General features: G+C 33.7%; 2 protein-coding genes across 2 annotated transcripts; one reads left to right on the top strand and one right to left on the bottom strand.

The window, feature by feature from the left end:
- The first annotated feature begins 2,767 nt into the window (after positions 1-2,767).
- Positions 2,768-6,326, top strand: LOC131069111 (GDSL esterase/lipase At5g33370). Its single transcript, XM_058004424.2, has 5 exons — positions 2,768-3,165; positions 4,490-4,620; positions 4,712-4,954; positions 5,370-5,622; positions 5,838-6,326. Exons 1-5 carry the CDS (start codon positions 2,919-2,921, stop codon positions 6,065-6,067), a joined length of 1,104 nt encoding a protein of 367 aa, XP_057860407.2. The 5' UTR covers positions 2,768-2,918; the 3' UTR covers positions 6,068-6,326.
- Positions 6,327-10,365: 4,039 nt separating this feature from the next.
- LOC131069112 (probable glucan 1,3-beta-glucosidase A) lies at positions 10,366-14,584 on the bottom strand. Its single transcript, XM_058004426.2, has 9 exons — positions 14,177-14,584; positions 13,913-14,058; positions 13,706-13,825; positions 12,842-13,036; positions 12,601-12,759; positions 12,342-12,511; positions 12,085-12,237; positions 10,937-11,292; positions 10,366-10,742 (listed from the first exon to the last, which is right to left on the bottom strand). The coding sequence occupies exons 1-9, from the start codon at positions 14,253-14,255 to the stop codon at positions 10,561-10,563; spliced, it is 1,560 nt and encodes a 519-aa protein (XP_057860409.2). The 5' UTR covers positions 14,256-14,584; the 3' UTR covers positions 10,366-10,560.
- Positions 14,585-15,401: the final 817 nt, after the last annotated feature.

The raw sequence follows: 15,401 nt of genomic DNA, 5'->3' as shown, positions 1-15,401 counted from the left end.
GTTTCTCGTCTTTGTCATTATCAGGTTTACACTTCATCAAGTGGGTATTTCTAAAATTACCACCATATTTTCACCCATCTTCTGAGCTTTCTAACAATATATATTTTAAAAAAAATTGAACAACAATAACATATTATTATTGAATTTCTTTTACCAGTGTCTCCGTAGTTCTCATAGACATACATGCACCAGTTTTTTAATAACTTTTGATATACTTATCCAAATTTTAAAAACTTTATATATTATTGTAGTGCACTTGATTCTTTACAATTTTAAAAAATTAAAATTATTTTTTTAGTGCAATTTATGCTTCGCGCACGAACAAGTACCTAATTTTCAGGATGTGCTCGATTGGAAAAATCATAAAAGAAAAATTATTCAACAAAAAATTATAAAAAATACACATCTTCTAGTTCTCACTCTTAACTATCTTTCTGCCAAAGGATTTGTCAAAATACTAAATCTAACTATGACTTTTTTGATGCGCACATCAGACACTATGTTATGTTTTTCTAAAAAAATCAGGGTCTATTTTTTGTGCGCGAAGGATTTGACCCCCTTAATCTTATCCAATTTTGAAAAAGTTTAGTAGTTTGGAAACTAGATTCAGAGTACTACAATATTTGTTCTTTGATTATCTTCATATCTTGAGTGGATGACTTCCAAATTTTTCCTTTAAGTTCAGGCTCACCTGATTTCAGAAAAAAAGTGTTCACTTATACCCCCCTTTTTTACCACCATCTTTGAGCACTTACCCCACGAGACAATCAATACATTGAGTACATAGGACCTATCAAGGGAGGGTCCTAAGTGAAGTCCCCCCATACAAATGAGTAAAATAGGAAAAATGAAGTTACTTTAAGGGCAAAAGGTCTCAACAAAGCATCAATGTTGGATTGAAGCCATAGAACCTCTTGAGATCGTACTTTGTTATTTCCTCATACTATCTGCTATGGCTAACTATAAAGGAATCCTCTAAGTTTTTCCATTAAAAGGAATTGTTATAAGAACTTGAGTGTGAGAATGGTTCAATGTCCCATCTTGTGTGTGGTCATGTGGTTGTTAAAATCAATCACAAATTGATATCTTATTTTAAGGCAACCTTAGTCATTAGAGTGACAACTCTAGTCCTATGAGATGTTATGCCCTAGTTAGCATGGCAAGTGGGAGTGGGAACATTTATGTATAAGATAACTAATGAGGGTGTTCCTATATCCATTAGAAGTGCCTCTTTATCTTGTCTTGTGGTAAGGACCAAAAGATCTTGGGAATCATTGTTGAACAAAGTCTCCCCATCTATCACCAATGTTTGTGCAGTCGAGAGAAAAAGAAGCAAGAAGAGCATCAATTTGGTGTTAGAATGATAATCAAGTTGTAGGATGTGATAAGAAAAATAAACAATCAAGAAGTGATGTACTCATAAGGATCTCCCAACTCTCACATGTGAGATCAATGTCCTCATTTACTCATTTATCATCTTCTAAGTGATAAAAGTAGCTTGAGGCACTTCTAGTTCCTCCCCATCCTTTGACGTGTACTTTTCCTCATCTTTGAACTCGAAGACGTAGTCCCTATCCACATCCTAGTTGATCTCTACATTGTAAAACTAATGACCCCTATAAACAATACTTGTGTAATCAAAGGAAAAAGAAGTAAGAAGAGCATCAATTTGGCATTAGAATGATAATCAAGTTGTAGGATGTGATAAGAAAAATAAGGAGTCGAGAAGTGAAGTGCTCATGAGTATCTCCAAACTCCCACATGAGATCAATGTACTAATTTACTCATTTATCATCTAAGTGACAAAAGTAACTTGAGACACTTTTGATACCTCATCTTTTAATGCATATTTTTTCCATGTCTTTGTACTCTAAGATGTATTCCCTATCCTCATTTGTGTCCTCCTCCAACTACCCCTACATAGATTTATCCCTAATCCTAAACCTCTAAGGGTCTAAGGGTCATGCAATAGATGCCCTTAAAACAAGAGGGATCCAAAGGGAATCCATCATCTCTTGAGAGATGATCAATTATATGGGGGCATAAGGGGAAAGTCTATAGGAAGGGCCATAGGACAGTCCTCTCCAAGTCGTTGGAAGATTCATGATCCTAGTTGTATTTAAGATCATTCCAAACCATGTAAGAGAAACCCAAAATAACATGTGGAAGAAAGAAAAGAAGGACAAGATTTTTGTGGTATTAAATACAACCTACTCCTCATCTACTGCCAAGGCCAGCTCCGTTGCATTGTGAGGCAAATACAGCATTTAAATGCCCGTTGATATTTAGATGTACTGAGTAATGCCACCTTTCTTTGGCCGATGGCTTCTTTAAATATCCCCTAATAAACTTAGCTCTGTACTCTGATACAACTGCGTTTACCTAGATAAGCATAAAACCCATCCAAAACATGAGTATTTTCTCCATTCAGTATTTAGGACCGACCTACTTTTTTCAATAACTATAATAGTACAAGGCCAACTAAAAGTCGGTTCTCAATGCAGCCTCCAAATTGTAGGGAGGTAATTACTAAATACAGAGTCAATATGCTCGTTAATTTCTTAATTATATGTTGGAACTACTCGTGAGGTATTGAAATAATTTGCAGGCCACCACCAAGAAAAGTACCGGGTTTTTAATCCAGGCTGATAATGTAGGCAAGAGTTGATCACTAGAAGTACGTAAAAAGGAGAAGGCGTGGCCTATCCCACGAGCATAGAACAATAAGCCTTAAATTCAGCATTTAACATAAAATTTAGGGTGATGGGAATAGGGAACGAACTCTTTTAATGCTAGGAGTGTTCTGGACGCTCTGAAGCTGCTTTTATATACCCCTAAGATCTATCACATTGTTAAGCAACAACAACAAATATAGGCCTTCATTCATCTGGGTATCTGTGAAGGCTCAGAAGATAGCAATGGGTGTCTACGTGGGCGCTCAATTTGTGGGTTTACTTTTCATTTTGTGGTCATGCTGTGATATGCATGTGCATGTGCATGCGGCGCCTTCATACTTTATTTTTGGAGATTCACTGGTGGACAGTGGCAACAACAATTATCTTTCCACCGATGCCAGAGCTGACGTCTATCCCTATGGGATAGATTCTGCCACTCATTTACCTTCTGGACGGTTCTCCAATGGACGCAACATTCCGGATTTTATATGTAGGCAATTCAATATCTCCTTAGTTTTCTTCTTCTGCTTTTATCATAATGATATTTCGTTACAAGATTTGTTTTGAAGAGGATAAAGTTACAAATAAAGGGAGATCCGTCATCAAGTTTCTTAGTAGTCTCTTGGTCCGTGGTCGTTTGAATGTTAGAATGATTCTGGAGTCTGTTGTTTCATAGATTATCTTTGATTTTGTGGATGTTTACTTTTTCCTATTATATTGTAAGAATCTGTTGTCCATAGACTATTTTGGGTGTTTAACTTTTTTTATTTTCATTTTATCATGATGACATTTTGCTATAAGATTTGTTCAAAGGTTCAAAAAATAAGAAGCTTGTTATCAAGATTTTTGGTAGTTGTTCAAGTGAGTCAGAAAGGTAGAATGAGGGGGTTTTCTGTCTTGTAGCCTATCTTTGACCTATGAATGTTTAATAAAAAACTTCTTTCTATCATAATGGTATTTTGCTATAAGATTTGTTTGAAGAGGATAAGATTAAGAAAATAGGGAGCTCATCATTAAACTTCTTAGTAGTAGTTCAATAAGTCTGAAATTTCTAATGATGAGGTATGATGTCCCTTGGGCTATCTTTGTCCTCATGGATGTCAAACTTGTTTCATTATAATCCAATCTGTTATCCCATAGACTATCTTTAGTCTCTTAGATTTCCAATTTTTTTAATTGAATTTTAGGGGTCTGTTGTCTCATAGACTATCTTTGATCTTATAGATATTAAAATTCTCCTATTCTATTCTATAGTATATTATAAATTATATTTATATTAAAAATATATATCAATTATTTATAATCTATGAATATTATTTTACAAAAGAATACTGCACTGCACAAATTTTTTTTTTCTGCTCCATTTGTACTTGACTGGTAACAATGTTCAAGCAAGCCCAGTAAAACAAGCGTGTAGTGTTTGAGCCCAGCCGAAGCTCACAAAAGCCTGGCACAAACTCTTCATTCATAGAAAGTTGAATGCTCATTATTAATTTGATTATAAAAAAGTCATTCATGTAATTGGTATGAATTTTCTAGAGATCATATTATTAAGAATATTTTTTAATTCATTTGTATATATTTTCATATTTTCCTTCAGCTTTATATAGAATACTTATGATTCTGATATTTTAAAATTTACTATATATATAATTTTGGTATTGAGATCACGATCAGTAATCAACAATCTATTGAATATAATCCGAAACGTCCAATAAAAATATATACAGAATGAATTCATCAACATTCTTAATATTAAATAGATCATTCATCGTTATACAACTCCTGTATTAATGAGATATGGTGAATTGCAGGCATGAAGCTGGGCATACAACCTATTCTTCCATATTTAGACCCTGCCATCAATAATGGAAGTACATTGCTCCGGGGTGCCAATTTTGCGTCTGCGGGCATTGGAATTCTCAACGACACAGGAATCCAATTTGTATGAATTCTGTTAAACATTGTAATTCTGATCAGTTTCTTACGTTTGATTTTTTGGCCCACGAATGACACCCAAAATTTACTTGTTACAGGCAGAAATTCTGAGGATTTATCAGCAGTTCGATTTGTTTAATGAGTATAAGGGCAGGATCACGCGGATGATCGGAGCTGCTCGAGCCAACAGGCTTGTCTCACAGGCGCTTTTCTCCATTACTCTTGGCGGAAACGATTATGTCAATAACTACTATCTCACACCCGTTTCAGCCAGATCTCTGGAGTACAATTTACCAGATTACACTCGATTTATCGTTTCCGAATACAAGAAATATCTCAGAGTAAAATTCTTGTTTAATTTTAAACAGTGTTTGTGTTTGTGTTTGTAATTAATGTCCAGACGCATTCTATAATAATAGTGAAAGATAGAGCAATATATTTTAAGTTATAGTTTATTTATATGGTTCATCTGAAATCACACTAATAGATAATATGATAATTTCAGATGAACCACTTAAAATTTAAGAATATGTTGTTTAAATTAAATAAGATGAAATATAATAATATAAATATGTTAACAAAAATTCTTACTTTTATCATCTTTAGATTCATATATGAAAATAGTAATATTTAAAATACTAATTTTTTATAAATAATATTTTTAAGATATCTATATTAGTTTTCTGAAATAAATGAATTTGTAGATTCTGCAACTTTGAAATTGTTTTGTGGGTATTGACGAGTGTATGAATGCAGCGACTATACACGATGGGAGCAAGGAAGGTGTTGGTAACTTCAACAGGGCCGTTGGGATGTGTTCCTGCATTGAGGGCAATGAGGTCTACCAATGGCGACTGTGCTCCAGATCTACAGCGAGCCTCTGGATTATTTAACCCGCAGTTGTCTGATGTTATAAGACAGCTTAATAGTGAGGTGGGGGCCCAAGTCTATATCTTCGCTGACATGTATTCACGTAGCATGGGCATCTTCAGCAATCCTACTAGATATGGTATGTTCAAACATATATTCTAAGTTTTGACTTGGTAGATGAGGTGGGTTTTATAAAAGAAATTAGTGCAATTTCATATGAACTATCTAAACAAATCAAAGTTTAGAATGTGTTATTATAATTTGTTTTATTATTACCATCATTAAATCTTGTTTTTCGGATGTACGTTATCCATTGTGAATCTTATGATTCTTTGTGATTATATGTGATGACAGGATTTACAGATTTCTCAGATGCATGCTGCGGACAAGGTCCACAGAATGGCATAGGGCTGTGTACTCCGGCATCAAATTTGTGTCCCAATAGAAATCTTTATTTGTATTGGGACAACTACCATCCAAGTGAAAGGGCAAACAGCATCATTGTGGATGAAGTTTTTAGTGGGATGTCTCCTGTTGTAAGCCCAATGAACATCAGGCAGCTGATGAACATGACAATGGAGTGATTGCAAAGCTCTCAAGATTGACAGGAAGATTATCATGGATTATTTCCGGTTATGTTTTTATAAATAATTGTTTGTCTTTGGTAAATCATTGCCAAGTCACTACATTCTATCATGCTAGTGTTGAATTCAATAATTATGCAGTGTGATGTTATGACCACCAGTTGTGCCCCACCACGTTGCAGAATGCGACCAGTCTATTCAATATAATAGAAGAAAGTCCTATTCAATATAATAGAGAAAAGTCTCTGTCTTTCATTCATTTCTTTCTCTCTCAATATTAATTCTTGAAGGAACAGCCATTTATATCAACTTATTAAGTGCAGTTATGTTTCTTTATTTATGTTAAATCATTCTTATTAATCCCCAACGACTCTAAACATTGCCAATTTATTTCAATTTGTTAAGATATTTAAAAAAAAAACCTAAAACTATTATATTTTACTGTATATTACTTTATTTGGTATATTTAGTATACTATATTAAAAGAATTTTAGTTTAAATAATTATAAGACATTTATTTAAATATTTTTAGTTTACTTATTAATTTTTAAGTTATAGTAGTTAAAATGTTTATGATGTTCATTTTAATAATAATTTATGTAATTAATATTGAGAAACATTTTACAATGGCAACAAGTCATCGAGTGTAATGTGGTGAGTGTGCTAACACAAATTTTCACTTAATAAATTATAAATTATTTTTTGAACATCATCCACAATGTCTTATTCTAATATTAGATAGTAGAGTTGGCATCCTTCTTAAGATGAGACACACCATTATAGTCATGAAGCTCCTTTACCTTAAACATCTCCTCTCCACTCTATAGAGCATCCTCCTCATTTCAAGTATTAATGAGGATAGGGGGAGAGACTCTCTGGGCTTCTCTCCTATAAATAGCTTACTTTTTACCAAAATGAGCTTATTACATCTAGTGGTGCAGGAGCATGCGAGCTTATCGGCAATCAACACCACCAAAAATATGTTTTGGTTTGTTTGGTTTGGCTCTCTGTCGACTATGATAAGCAAGTTAAATCTATCCTCTGCACTCTAATGATTAGTCTATGGAGTAGGCACTTTGGAACAGGTATATTCGAACTAGCAGTTAAAGACAAGAAATGGTAAAACTTTCAAACAAATGCTTTGTAAATAAAATGCCTTAGGGAAAGGATAATCAAATGGCAGATTGAAAATTGTAAGAGCATCGATTGGATTTGAAAATCGAATAAGGAAAAATGGTGGTTACATTGAAATATTTATTCAAATTTCATATCAAGATTGATAGCGATGATAAAATATTCAGGCACAAACATGAGGAGATAAAACACCACAATCGAATGGCAGGTGTGAAGAGATTCAAAGACTTAGATGGTCATGGCCCTTCATTCAAATTAGATGGCTAGTGCAACATTCAAATTGTAGCATGAAACCCTAAAAGGTCCTTTAGCATGTCATAGCTTTCTTATCAAGAGAACATGTATAGGGTGGATTCCATGTGTAGTGAGATTTATGCAATGAAACATAATGTGGTTCAATCCATGAAAAACTTTGGAACTAGTAAGCTCAAAAATATCTTCAGTGGTCACCATAAAGTTAAAATTATTATCACATTACATATTAATCTCAAACTCAATATGATTTTGGGAAATTATTTGGCCAAAAATAAATTTTCAATCACTTGATATATCTTTTAGAATGAGAGTCTACAAATTGGAAACAACTAAAATTCTACATTTACAACCTAAAAAAAATAAAAAAATAAGGTGATGTAAGATTGTTCAACCCATGAGATGCTCTTGCATTATGATCCTATAGTACTTTTCACACACGCACAACCATAAATTTTTTTACTAATGAGATCTTAAATAACTATAATTTTTTTTATTAATGAGATCTTAAATAGTAATTTGTTGTATTCATGACCATTGGTTTAAATCAATCAAAGGACCTAACAAACTTCAAGTTCTATTAAAGCTTAAAAGTGTTAATAGGATTTAACGTATGCCATTAGGATGTATTTTAGTCCAAGAATGGGCATGATTGTATGACCTCATATCCTCCACAAATGATTATATTTATTCAGTATTTACTTTACTCATTAAACTCTATCAAGAATCAAAAGTGATGAGAAAACATGATTAGGTCAATAGCCTAAGCTTAAATTGTTGAGGTAATTCACTTTCTATTTAATTTAATTGTTTAAACCATGAGAAATGCATGGCCATCCATGAACCATCATAGGCTCATAGGAAAATATGTCATGATTGGCCCAACCAATTCTAACAAGGTTGTAAGCCAATTTTCCATTACCACTATATTTCGGGAAAATTGCATAAGTAATTAGAACTAGACCCCAACAAGAAACCATGCAAAGAATTAAAGCACAAAGGCTTGAGGCATCATCTAAGGGTCTATCAAAGACATGCTACTTGATCAAAGTGGAATAGGCTTAAACATTACTAAGAATATGTGAGCAGAAAAACATTTAGCCATTTGACCTCAAGAACAACGCATGACTACCTATTATAGGCTCATGAAGAAATATAATATGATTGGTTAATATGGTTGTTAGTTGCCTTTATACTATGACAAAGTAGCGTTGGGAACCAACAATCATAAGTCAATAAGCATTAAAAAAATTGCATGGGCCTAAGACAAATATCTATAGAAGTAAGATTGAACATTAATGGCTAAGTTTTAAACGCAAAAATAGTTTCAAGATTTAAAATGTAGACACAAAGTGCCACTCAAATAAGACCAAACTCGACTAGGAACTAACACAACAATGAATACACATGGGAAACTATAAGGAAAGTTCACAAGCCAACATAGATGCTCTCAAATTAGTTATCGAAAAGGCCATGAACAATTGCAAAGGGCACAAAGCACACTAAACCATTAGAATTTGAAAAAGGGGGTCCCTAGTTCTGGAAGAATTAGGACATGTGTAATCCACAACAATCTATACAATAACAAGGCTACTATGATGTCATATGCTTTTGAATGAGAGTATACCCTAATCCACTTGCAAATCATTATATCATCATTATTTAGGAATCATTATGTCATACTTGTGTGTTATCTCCGATCATTATTTCAAATTCATTTAATCAATCCTCCTAGAAATTATAACTAAGGATGACACACGACTCTCACAATTAAGTAGCTTTCTCAAAGGTGTTTGTAAACATTGCTAGCTCCTTAACTTGTGTTTTGAACAACAAAAGGTTATGGAAAACAAATTCTAGTAGTTAAATTCTTTCCAATTCATTCTTATGGGCTCAAGTTTAGATATACTACTAGCTTACTTATACAAATGCAAATATCAAGTTCACAAGCATGGAGATTAGATTTAGGGAAACTCATATAAACTCTAATAGACCATAATTAAGTTGTAGATTCCTAGACAATCACCTGATCAAACCATTAAATTTTAACATAGTGATTAACTAATCTCAACATCTTCAACATCATTTTCTCTTCTCCAAAATCTAAATAAAGTTACACTTAAATTTAATATTAATCTCAACTTAAATTATCTTAAGGTAAATTTATTTATCATTATCATTCAATTAAATTATAAAATAAAATATTTATGTGAGATGTGACTTATTTATAAAATGAGTTTTCTTTCAAAAGCTTAAATCACTTAAGAAGAACGATATTAGCTGTGTAATGTCTATCCATATTTATTAATTAATTGAAATTCAAGATAATCACATATCCAACCCAAATGACAAGCAACATCTATCAACACTCTCCATGCACATTTGACCATATATTTATTAATCTCAAATCTATCCATATTTATTAGTTGATTGAAATTCAATATAATCATATATCCAACTCAAATGAAAAGTGACATCTATCACACTTTCTATGCACATTTGATCATATTTATTAAAATCTAATAAATCTAATAAATATGATCAAATATATATGGAGAGTGTTGATAGATGTTGCTTTTCATTTGAGTTGGACATATGATTCTATAAATATATGTTGATTTTTATTTATATAGATTTTTCTTTTTATTTAGATTGAATATATGATTATATAAATAGTTATTACTTTTTAGTTATTCATTCATTAATAAATATGATCAAATATACATAAAGAATACTGATTAGACTTATGACTTATTAGATATATGATTATATTAAATGTTAAAAATTTATATATCTCCATTGACTACCCTGCCCTTAAACACATGCATGAAATAATGGTAAAGCAGAAATCCATAGATAGACAGTGACAGAAAAGAAACTCATTATCATCCTCCAAACACAAAAGACAATGATGAAAGAGAAATCTAATATGATTCGAGTAGGCTATAAGTTAGTCTCCAACCACCATTGAGAATTGAATGGTGGATGGCCGACAATGAAGATTGGCTCCCGCACTGGATTCCAGAATAATATCCGAGAGATTTTAGGGAAGTTTTATTATCATTATTCTGATAAGATTTATATCATTATTGACTTTTAAAGATCGTTTACAGTCTAATGTATTGATTGTTCACCATCCATTCAAAGCTCCAGTGCTCATTAACATTTCTTAGGGTCCAATAAGCCCATCCAAATGAGGCCTCTCCATATACCTCCAGCTGTGCATCTGCAAACCTCTGATAATCAGATTTTGATCCATTTTCTACCATCCATTCTGCTACCCATTCCCCTGAAATTTTCAAAATCAATCATCAGCATGTCATAATTTAATATAGAATTATCTTAAATAAATCTATTTAATAATAAACGTTCCTTTATTTAGAAAACACCACTTCTTATTCTCATTATAGAATATCTCTCAACATTGATCATAAAAAAAATAAAAATCAGAAAAATCAGATGTGATCATTTAAAGAATCTTACCAACAAGAATGAGGGGGCCATTGGAAGTAACAAGGCTCTGCAGAGTGGTAGCTCTCTGGTTCCTGATGTAGTCAATATTCTGCTCAACGGTCATGTTTTTGAATGTGGTGTCATCGAACAGATTGTAATAATGTACATCCACTACAGTATTGGTTAGACCATTGTTCATGGAGAAAAGTTCCTTGGGGTCTGCAGGGCCGATCCTGTTGCACATTATCACATAGGCCGTGGGAGAATGCTTTCGAACAGTGTTGTAGCCTTGGCTGTAATAACTGGTCAGGTTATTCAGATCTATTCCAGGGGATCGCGGTTCATTAAGCAGCTCAATGCCCAGTAATGCGTCATGAGCCCCATATCTGTCATAACCATTCCAAGATATTAAATGAATTTAAGTTTTTACATTCAATTTAAGTAATAAATTTTAAGTTTTGACTTGTTTAAGGGATTCATCTTAAATCATATCAATAGATAAGTCTTCTTAAAATAACAATACGTTCTGAGCTTTGACAATTGATTTTATTGCGCTTAAACAACATACTCAAAGCTTTGACTTGCTTAGATGGCTCATATTAATTCACACTCTATTTTTTAGGAGGACCCACCTATTAGTGTGATTTAAACTAAACTTTGACTTGTTTAGGTGGCTCATCTTAAATCACACTTTTTTTCAATAAGACCTTTCTATATATTACTGTGATATAAAACAACACATTCTAAACTTTGACTTGCCTAGATGACTCATCTTAAATTATACTTATAAATCAACCCTACTATAAAATTGTAATTTCAAATAAATCACTTTTTGAATGTACCATTTAAAGCTAACAGATTTTTACAGTCTAATTAAACATAAATCACACTTTTTTTCAATAAGACCTTTCTATATATTACTGTGATATAAAACAACACATTCTAAACTTTGACTTGCCTAGATGACTCATCTTAAATTATACTTATAAATCAACCCTACTATAAAATTGTAATTTCAAATAAATCACTTTTTGAATGTACCATTTAAAGCTAACAGATTTTTACAGTCTAATTAAACAAAATTGAATAAAACAATTCATGAGTTGTGGTCATGGCACAAGTATCTCTACCAATTCACCAGATGCATTAACCACAACTAATGACTTTTTGAGGTCTACCTGGCAGCAAGAAAATCAATGGCAGAAAGGGAGGTTTCGATGTTCTTTGAGTCAGTCCATTCTATGAAGCCATCTCTACTTCCACTGTGCTCATCTCCATTTTGTGAGCCAGGGGCAGCATGGAGATCGACGATCACTTTGATACTGTGCTTCCTGCAACACAGATTCCAAACAGTCATGTGAGGCCTCTTAAGGAAATTTCTAATTAGATCTTACCCCACCCAGCCTGTCCCCTGTTTTGGGAGGAAATCACTTACAGAGCCCAAGTGAAGGCTTTGTCAAGTGCCTCGAGAGATCCTCCTACGAAAGGAGCAGGGGGATTTGGATCACTTGCAATCCACCATCCCACTGGGATTCTCACTGTGTTTATGCTGTGATTGGAGAGGAAGACAAAATCATCCTCTGTAATGTAGGTGCTTCTGTGTTCCTGAAGAAAATCAAACTTTAACAAGTAAGAAGAATATGTCAAATGGGGGCAAGACAATTTTATCTCAAAATTAAAGAGGAGTTGATTACACTTAAGACTTGAGCAGCTTTCTCGGGTTCATAGCCATTAGAGATCTGAAACTCTCCCTGCATCCGCCCAACAATACTCATATCGAAGGTTGCAGCATTATCATCATTCCATCCAGGCTCCCCTTCGAAGTCCGCGGTCATCTGATCTTTTGACAGGGCCTTCAAAGAGCATTGCACAATGAATTTCAATTATACTGCTCTATTACTCCAACATGAATGAACTCATATGAGAAACACATACCTGCATGTACATTCCATTTGAAACTTTGATGTGCACCAGACTTGAATTGGCCGGGTTTCTTATGATTTCAAATGTTTCCCATGCGTCAGGTGTCGCTGCTACAGCATTCACAATTCCACCTCCCCCATTAGCTGCTCCTACGAACTGTTTATTGTTAACTCTCAGCTGGTACGTCCCTGCTTTCACACGCCATATCTGCAACATGGAAAACACGCTAAATTTTATTTAAGAAACATCAGCGATGACCCCCAGAGAGTGGAGCTTACACTAAATTAAAAGGGGAGGTAATTTAATTAATTGAATATAATTGGTGAAGGTGATGATACATTTTCTAATTGTGTCATCCGTTAAAGGTTCAAACTCTCAAAGGTATGTTATAAGGGATGAGACAGAGACTGAATAGATAACTATCAGCCCTTGACTCTCAGATGAAGAGGCATCAGCATAGGTTTGTGTTCCCATATAAGATAGCAAAATGAAAATGATATAAAAAATTCCATTGAAAAAAAGTGAGGTACCTCATAAAACCCTCTAAACCTTAAAAAATATAGCAATAAACACTTACAAAAGTATTCAGTCAGATGCTAGTGCATTTTGTTCTTTTAAAGCAGGGTAGTTCAATTGTTTGAGCTGACAATATGGTTATTTGATTACATCATCCACTAAAGTCAAAATCATCTATAATGGTATAAAAGATGAGGTCAGGATCATGTCGTGAACAACTTTGACAGAATGGATTCCTCTCTGTCCTTGATTCTCAACCAAAGACATATCAATATTGACTCGTGTCTTTTACTCATGATCTCTTACCAAATAACAAAACAAACTTGTAGATTATACATAGAATTATACTGTTATACATACTCTGAAAGTCTCCCATGCCGAGGGATCTGTCCTGTTGACTGCAACTACATCTCCTCCTCCATTTTCTGCAACTACATAGGTTCCCAATTTCACAGATTTCAATTGAATCCGTGTTCCATCCTGAACCAATACAATTAATCATATTTAAAATCTGAAGAATTGCATTAAAGCCCTGCTCTGCACTAAAGAACTTGAATTATTAAGTACCAGTAAATCATTGTCAACAATGCCATCAAAGAGCGAGGGTTTGATCCATCCTTCAATGTTGAGCCACCCCCCCAAGTTTACAGCCAGATGCTTCTGAGTGCTATTTGCAAGTCTCCTCCCCTGCAATGCCCTCCTTCCAGTCGCATCTACAACCATGAATGATCAAGTCAATCAAAAAACCATTATTCAAAATGATTCATTCCCCCCAATTGTCACCCCAAAACACCAATAAACAGAGACCCAATTAAGCCTCCAGAGACCCACCTGAGCAGGCTGTGAATGCGAGCACCAGAAAGACCACTGCAGAACATCTCTGAACCCATCTATCCATGGAAATTCCCATCTCAAAGCTTCAAGTGTTAAGAAAAACAGCAATGAAAGATTGTGGAGAAAGAAGACGAATAGAAGCATTTATAGGAATAATTCACACCTAAATGGGCTGACGTTTATTCCCAAGTCAGAACGCAACTGCAAATTGCAAACCTAGAATGTCTGTGCCCACCTAAAGTAAGAAAATAAAAAAGTCCACGCAGATACTGCCCATCTAAAGTAAGAAAATGCAAAAGCCCACGCAGATATTGCACTAGAGGCCTTCTAGAACATAGAATATGAGAAGCAAATTCAGAAGCAATCCTAGGAAAGGGCAAACTCGTTGAAATCTGGAGTTTGGAGCTCATTTTCATCATGACGGCAGCTTTGCCCATTATTTTTAATTGAAAGGAGCGAATATAATATCCAACAATTATATGATTTTTGTGGTTGACCATTGACCTCATCTATTTAGGGTTATATGGGCGTGCTCAAAGCCAATTTGGTCACTGGTGTACTTTGACCAATTCAGTATTATCCACAGTCGTACGATGTAACCTATGGGAACAAACAATATGTCGCTTGTCTTTCTAGTTTTCAAACAATATGTCCTACGATGTAACCTATGGGAACAAACAATATGTCGCTTGTCAACCTAGTTTTCAACGCTGTTTTAGGAGAGATGAATATCGTTTGCAGAAGGGACAATACTTGTAGTATTAGGACTGCAATAGAAATGTTTCATAATGATGATTGTTATTTTTTTCGATTATATTTTGTGAGAGTTTTTTCATCAACATTTCAGATCATATTTTGTGATCTATTATCAAGATAATAGATAGCTATAAGAATCCATAAATGATGATGGATTACACTTATCTCACTGATAGATCACAAAGTGAAATTCAAAGCATTGATAAAAAATGCTCTCACACTTAATCTAATTCAAAAACAACAGCGACCAATAAAAATCTAATCCAAAAACAACAACAATCAATAGAAATGTTATCATGTTATCTAATTAATTATTGTGAAGGATGAAAAGGTAATCAAAATAAAATAGAACAATGCAATGAAAGTACCAAATTCAAATTCATACTCATTCAATAAAGCCTAAGATACATGCATAAAATAAGATAATAATAAACAATCATGCCATAGCAAAGACCTTAGATTGCTC

This window comes from Cryptomeria japonica, chromosome 1 (genome assembly GCF_030272615.1).
Source record: "Cryptomeria japonica chromosome 1, Sugi_1.0, whole genome shotgun sequence".
In the NCBI taxonomy this organism is placed as follows: domain Eukaryota; kingdom Viridiplantae; phylum Streptophyta; class Pinopsida; order Cupressales; family Cupressaceae; genus Cryptomeria; species Cryptomeria japonica.
Note: the sequence above shows the minus strand (reverse complement) of the source record. Positions and strands in the feature narration are given on the sequence as shown.